Raw genomic sequence first — 7,178 nt, 5'->3', positions numbered from 1 at the left:
CGGCAAGTCTAAAAAGGAATAATAAATAAAGGAATAATTATTGATATTAATGACGCGTCTCTTTTTAATTCACGTGTGTTGAGAAGGAAAAGGCCCATTGTGGACCCTTGTACACAGATGTCACATCTGACTGAGTGATCTGTGGATGCAGTCGGCCCATGAGCTCTGCGTTCGTTCCAGGTGTCTAAGCAGCATTCCAGCCCCCCGTGCGTGAGTCCGGGGTGAGCCGAGCGCCGTACCGTGAGCCTCTTTTCGGGGTTGACCTCGATCATGCCCTTGAGCAGCGACTGGCAGTCCGGGGGGATGAAGTGGGGCATGTGGAACACCCCGCTCTTCACCTTCTCCAGGAGCTGGCGTAAGTTGTCGTGGTCGAAGGGCAGGGCTCCCTGTGGGAGAGAAGAGGAGCGGTGAGGGCGACGAAACAGATGCCGTCAAATAGATGTGACTTGGAAAACGGGGTGAAAGACCCACCACCAGCAGAGCGAAAAGAATGACCCCACAGCTCCACACGTCTGCTCTCCGCCCATCGTATTTCTCGCCCTGCCGAAGAGAGAGTCCAGATCAGCTCCACAGTCACTATTAATAACATTGATTGATTACATTTGAAGCCTGTCCAGTCGAATAAAACGCACTGTAATCGATTATAACCCTAAACACACTGAAACCACCTTTTTATCGATAGGACTAGACAATACTCTTGTATGCTGGGTCCATTTTAGGAACATCTGATTAAAGATACGCCTTCTTTAAAACAAGTGACAGAGTATATTTAACATTTATTTTTAAAAATCAGAATCCGTCAGTGACGGGGTTCATGTAACAAAGTATTTGCCACTAAATGGATCTTTTATTTTCATTATTCGCTCAGTTATATTGCAGGTACCAGAATGGGAGGAACACTTACCCGTATAACTTCAGGACAAGCATAATGTGGTGATCTAAATGAAAGAAATATGTTACCTATCAACATTTTCATGGATCATTGGATGGATCATGCACTCTTTTAGTGTTACGATAATAATATGCATAGATTTGCATCCGTCCTGGATTTTTTAGAATGTGTGTTTCTATTTTTATGCAACACACATTTAGGGAGCTGGTACTCACCCACAGCTGGTCTCTAACAAACTGTCTCCCACCTGCAGGGAGGCCATGCCGAAGTCAGCGATACGGATGTTGTTCTTTTCATCCAGGAGCAAGTTCTCGGGCTTCAGGTCTCTGTGACTGCAAGAATATAACAGATACTATAAGTCTCCTGATTATGGCATGTTGTCTTAACTGTGACCACAAGTGCGTTTATTATTGGTTCGTGCAACGCGATCCGAAGGGTTTCCGATGATTTAGTATTTGATCCGCTGTCACAGAATGACAAGCTCCCGCAAACATCAATTAGGCGTTAAAGAGGAAAGAGTCAGATGCATCTTCTGAGTCATTCTGCCATGACACGTTCTTCAATCTTTAGAGATGTTCATTTAAGACCCAAACACCAACCAGATGGAATGACTGTGGCAGAAATCCAAAGCGGAGATGATCTGCCTGAAGAACTTCCTGGCCTCTTTGGGAGTCAGGCGGCCCTTCTTCACCAGGTAGTCAAACAACTCTCCTCCTGACACGTGCTCCAACACCAGGTACCTGCCGAACATCCAGGACAGCGGTGTGATTTAAAACAGTCAACTCTAGAAGAAAGAGGGGGGGGGGGGGGGGGGGGTAACCTCATGCAATATTAAAGCAACCATTGATGCATGATGTTGGATCCTAGGAACACCACACTGGGATAAAATGGTGCAATTCAACGTTTTTCGTTACGTATCTGACTTCAACCAACCCGCCGGTCTACACCAACAGTTGTCTCATATCGGCCTTAAATCATTTAGCAGAGTATTTTTTCTCAAGATAGATCAACAACTTTCCTGAATAATTGGGGGAGATGAAGGAAAAGGCAGAGTGACGAGAGCAGAATAATGCAGCTGTTAAGAGTCATATTTATAGCAATCCTGCGCCCAGGTTCTGATTTCGGAAACAAGAAAAAAAAGCAAGCCGACTGCACTGAGGCTCGGTTCGTGAACGCAGGGGGAAACTCACAGGTATTTGTTATTCTCGTAAACATCATGCAGCTTCAAAACATGCGGATGCTCAATCAGTTTCAGAATGGCAATCTCCCTCTCAACCTGGTTAGAGAGAGAGAGAGAGAGAGGAGACAGGTGCAAGGAAAAAGAGATGAAGATACTAAAGCAGAGGTTCATTTCTAAACTAATACATAAATGCATACACATTTCATTGCATCTCATTAGAAACATTACGGAAGAACCTGGACGGCGTCACCGACGTACCTTCATCAGCACCGACTCAGACAGCTTCTCTCTGTTGACTATTTTGATCGCTACCTTCTGACCCGTAATGCAATGGACCCCGAGCTTGACCAGGCCTAGAAGACACAACGACAGAGACGCAGACAGAAGCGGAATGAAGAGAGCGCGACGGACGTCTCTCTCACCTGCTGTGAACATTCAAAAGGCACCTGGTCGGACTCACCTGTCTGTCCCTTCCCCAGAGTTTTCTCCAGTCGGTAGGGCCCAACATACTGAGCTGACTGACTTAGGGACAGTTCCTTACTCATGCTGCTCTTTCTGGAGGCTAATGCGCTACTAGTACTGCACGAGGGGGGTTATTGCGATCTCTGGGGTATTTTTTTTACCGCTTAAGCAGTCGTTGTGGGCTACAAGAAGGTGCTCGACTGAGAAGAAGGAGCACCTTTTTTTTATTTCAATGCAACTCTGCGGTTACAGGACGAAGCTGGAGCTGATTCACTACATCTGGGGGATGAATTAACAGTCTTTATTCAGACGTGGTTAACACACACACACACACACACACACACACACACACACACACACACACACAGCTAGATAAATATGTCAGTGTTTGTGATCTGAGTCGCGTTTCTAGAGGTGGATGCGAGCAGAGAAACCGAACTTGATGCGTTAAGTTCCTCCGCTGCTTAACGCGTTAAAACACTGACCAGCTCACTTATATAACTCACACGCGCACGACGTGCAGGTTGTATGACGGCGGAGAGGAAAACGACCGTCACGACGTCATTAGCCGTTGTGCGGTTAGCATTAATGGTGGAGGCTAACGGGCATCACGTCGGGACGCTCGACCGGGCGGGTAATTGTGTCAGTTTATCTCCCTCCGGTCGGGGCCTGTGGTTTTTTCTCCCCCTCTCCGCAGGTGCAATAACATGCTATTTTCTGGCCTCGCCGGCCGCTCTCCCCCGCAGCAGCGAGGCTAGCTTTAGCCTCCGCGGCCGGACCGACGGCCGCCGGTCAGAAGGACCGACCCCTCCGGAAGTTGCCGGGCATCGCCGAACCGTCAGACGTGTCGCACAGTCGCCGCATTCCGGCGAAATCTCCTGGTGAAACGCGTACTCCCGACGAAACAACCATCCCTGTCGAGGTCCTCCCCCATCTCTCCTCCGCCAGCCTCCTCCTCCCCCCCCCCCCCCCCCCGCTCTCCCGCCTCTACCTCCCTACATCACGGCAACTAGCGGGATGTCGACCGGCAGCATCTTCTCCTCCCGGCCTCGCTCCTCCGGCGCGGTCCTCCTCCCCCTCGGCGGCGGGCGCACGGGGGACAAACGAACGGCAACGAGAGACGCGGATGGCCGCACTATCAAAGGCCGTCGCGTCCCGTTCCTGCTGGTGGTCCACGCGGGGTAAAGGCCCCCCCTGAATTACACTCCCTTCGCTTTTTCTTGCCGTAAATCGATATTTTCTCTCGCGCTCTCCTCCTTCCTTCGTCTCGCTCGCATCAGCATCCGGGTCCCTCTCGCTCTCTCCATCCTCTCCCCCCCCCTCTCTCCCCCTCTCTCTCTCTTACCACCCCGCCCCTCCCGCCGAACATCTTCCTCAAAATACGCTTATCGCTGCATTCTCGCCGTGCCCCCCTCCCCTCCCCTCCCCTCCCTTCCCCTCGCCTCCCCCGGTGTTGCGGACACCTCCCTCGCTGTTATTATGTAAGACCCCCGTAAACACGGCCGGGACGCCGCTTGCTGATGGATGCTGCGGCCTGCGGGCTCCTCATCACTTGGGGGGGTAATTGAATGGCAGGCTATTCCTTTTTGATTTAGTCACAATTAAACGATGACATTAACCCAATGCAGTTCTGAACAATGATGGTAAATAGAACACTGTGAAAGGAAGCATTTTGCATAATGAGTGGTTTTATAAGCACATTTTACAGGCAATGGTACTTTTACTAGCAGTTAACATGCAGGATTATTACCAATTCTGGCAGTAATAACGGTGACCATTACAATGAAAATGCCTGCATTCTTTATTTATATTACTCAAGTATCAACAGCAAAGTGTACAGATGCAAAATAAAGTGCATGTTGTTCAATGATTTATGTTTTTTTAGCAGTTTAATCCAGAATAAAGTATAATTATTTATAAAATGCGAATACGTTTGAGCTTGGTATTAGATGAATGTTCGACGCTAATAGCTAAAAATAAATTGACCAAAAAGGAACGTGTTTTCGCAGTAAACTTTGTTCGTATGCCCATGGGTCAGTATCCCTAAAGACGTGTAACAGCTGAAAAGGCAAAAATAACATTTTCTTCGCTAAAAAATGTCAACAATTTGCCCCTGAAAAGGAAAAAAAAGACACGTTTGAGACCAATCATGCAGGCATGACAGTTTTATATATGTTTTTTAAAAAGGTGAGTATGACATTTTAATGTATCGTCTGTAAAGTGCCTTGAAAAATCTCTAAAATCTAATTAGAAATGTTGTGTGTGGGTGTATAATTCCCCAAAGCCCATCTTCATCTGCGCATCTAGCTCGTCGATTCACGGGAGGATTTGTCTCCAACCAGTGAGCAGAAATAGAGCAGAACACAAACTTTTCTGAAGGGACGTATGTCCTCTTTTGGGATCAAAGTTCATCAGCGCAGTAAAGATGAGTAGGCCTAAAATCAGGGCCGTAAAAGGTTTAAGTCTACATTCATGACAGATTCACTGGGAAAATCCCCCTTTGTTTGGAAGTGAGGAAAGCGAGGAACTTCGGGAAAACCTTCTCTCGTCGGACCGTTTCTCCAGCGTGCTCTAACGTGCACTCGAGGCCCACAAACACTGAACGACCCCCGACTGTGTAAAGTAATATTAGACGGCTCAGTGCAGGAAGTCATGTCAGGATTAACCAGAGATTAACAAACTGATCTTAAATCTACTAAGAGTTGCAATTACTCCACAGCCAGCAAATCTAACAGCTAATCTAGTCTGATAATATGTATGTGATTGTAAAGGGAAAGAAACACACTGCGCGCGCTAAATGACAATAAATCATATTTATTGTTGCTTTTTTTCTTTGTGCATTAATACGTTCCGGTGTAAAGCGAGTTATAGGTGAGTCCATAATCGAGATGTAACATTCACAATAACATTTTCTTAGTATGTGGCCTCAGACGCTCCGTCTTCACCCCCATCTTCACATTTTCAGATGATTCGCTCCAGTGCAAAAAGCCAGGAAAGGAATGCTGGGCGAGTGGAGGGGTTTGATGAGAAAGAAGAAAGAGGACGGTAAATGTTATGAATTTGCAACAGAAAAGGTAAGAATATGTGATTTTGCGATTTTAAATCATCCAACATCACATTTGATCCCCAAAGGTGCCTTACGACAGACAGTTTAGTTTCTATAACAATATAATATAAAAGTATAGTTTTCAAATTTCAACAGCCAATTTTATTTTCCAGCTTTTGGGATGTAGGATCTGTTGTTGCTTTTTCCCTTCTTTATTTTAGTCTAATTCCAGGTTAAATTAAACCCACCGAGGATTCTTGGCAATCTGCTGGTGAAATTAGTGAAGTGATATGGAAGAAATGGCATGACATGGGTCACATTGCCCCCCCCCCCCCACCCCCCGTATCAGGGGAGAGACCGCCTATAGCTTTGAAAAAAATCTTTTGGTGTAATTACCAGTGTAAGACCAGGACCTTTATGTTCTATCACTCTTTACCCCAAATCAATGATAATACTTTGTAGCCATTGGTGTGAACTTACATGTTTTGTTAATGTGCACTTCCTTTATCATGATCCCTCAGACAGGGTTTTTATACAGGCCAGTAAGGCATCTATCAGATCTTTACAGCTTTCCGCTCCCTTCTCTCTGACACTGAAACAAAAAGCTGGATTTACAAAACGCACCCACCACTCACTGCACATGTATCAGGCGTATCCCTTTGGCATAATACATGGTTTCCCTCTTAAATGATCAAATAAATAAACACAATGTGGGGTCAAATGACTGTGTGTGGAGGATACCAGTAATATTTCTAACATTCGGGCCTGTGTGCGATACCAAATCATTATCAAAGTACATCCTGATAGTAAAGTATTTCAAGTCAACCCCCCCGACAGCTGCCTTTATCTGCATTTGTTGAAGTGCGAGAAGAAGATTGTGTAATCTGTGCAGCAGCTCCACAGGCACTAATCCTCTGTCGCTACTCCATGTAACGCGATCCAGCAGCCTGGAATGTGCCGGAGCGCTGCAATAGGTCATACGTGTGGAAGTCTATTTTAAACTCAGGTGTATTTGTGCTTCTCGGGGACGTGCGTTTTGCTGTAGGAGCTCTCTGCACGTGTCATTGCACTCAGTCCTGTGACGCAGCTGAAAGTTGGAAACGTGTATTTTACATGAATTCTCATTAGACTCACAAGTTGAGGCCTGAAATGAATATGAGTTGCATTGGATGTCCCCGTGGAGGTCATTGGTGATGACAGAGAACGGACACGCCGTTGTTATGGAAAGTGACCCGTATTTAGTTGGAACTCAAACAATTTGAATGCCGTACAAGTTACACAAATACACTCGGCGCTGCACGGGCACTCACACTCACCGGAGATTGCCATGATTAGTAGGTTGAGCCCTGGTAGTTCGTTCCTGTCATAACTCACCATTTGTTAACATCCTCTTTGATAACCTGGCAGGGGGCCGGCATGGCTTCGATGGAGTCTGGCATTTTGACAGAGAAGACCCGGGGTTTGTTGGCGGTGCGTCGCTGCAGGAGCTGTGGTTACGGGTCGGTAACAGAGATGGAGGGAGGGAGCGAGGGAGGGAGGGAGGGAGGGAGGAGGCACAACCATGATCATGTGCGATGAACACGAAGGAAATGGATCAG

The 7,178-nt window shown here is 46.8% G+C and overlaps 1 protein-coding gene and 1 long non-coding RNA gene across 11 annotated transcripts in view; both read right to left on the bottom strand.

Moving 5' to 3' along the window:
* brsk1a (BR serine/threonine kinase 1a) overlaps positions 1–3,803 on the bottom strand; it is a 13,482-nt gene extending 9,679 nt beyond the window's left edge. For 8 of the 9 annotated variants that reach the window (XM_040176150.2, XM_040176147.2, XM_078103669.1 and 5 more), the window contains exons 1-8: positions 2,533–3,803; positions 2,331–2,425; positions 2,083–2,168; positions 1,492–1,632; positions 1,108–1,224; positions 905–938; positions 472–540; positions 240–386 (exon numbers count right to left, since the gene is read on the bottom strand). In XM_040176150.2, the coding sequence (XP_040032084.2) occupies positions 240–386; positions 472–540; positions 905–938; positions 1,108–1,224; positions 1,492–1,632; positions 2,083–2,168; positions 2,331–2,425; positions 2,533–2,617 (774 nt within the window). In that variant the 5' untranslated portion in view covers positions 2,618–3,803. The remainder of the gene's footprint in view (positions 1–239; positions 387–471; positions 541–904; positions 939–1,107; positions 1,225–1,491; positions 1,633–2,082; positions 2,169–2,330; positions 2,426–2,532) is intronic. The other variant, XM_078103675.1, reaches the window with a different exon arrangement.
* A 1,529-nt stretch (positions 3,804–5,332) lies between these two features.
* Positions 5,333–7,095, bottom strand: LOC120819152 (uncharacterized). Of its 2 annotated transcripts, XR_005712212.2 has the most exons (3): positions 6,955–7,095; positions 6,061–6,172; positions 5,333–5,536 (listed from the first exon to the last, which is right to left on the bottom strand). It is a non-coding gene; the product is annotated as an uncharacterized LOC120819152 (long non-coding RNA). The 2 variants fall into 2 exon arrangements; XR_013467783.1 differs by lacking the exon at positions 6,061–6,172.
* Between the last annotated feature and the right edge of the window lie 83 nt (positions 7,096–7,178).

The sequence above is a fragment of the Gasterosteus aculeatus genome, chromosome 5, assembly GCF_964276395.1.
Source record: "Gasterosteus aculeatus chromosome 5, fGasAcu3.hap1.1, whole genome shotgun sequence".
NCBI classification, from domain to species: domain Eukaryota; kingdom Metazoa; phylum Chordata; class Actinopteri; order Perciformes; family Gasterosteidae; genus Gasterosteus; species Gasterosteus aculeatus.
Note: the sequence above shows the minus strand (reverse complement) of the source record. Positions and strands in the feature narration are given on the sequence as shown.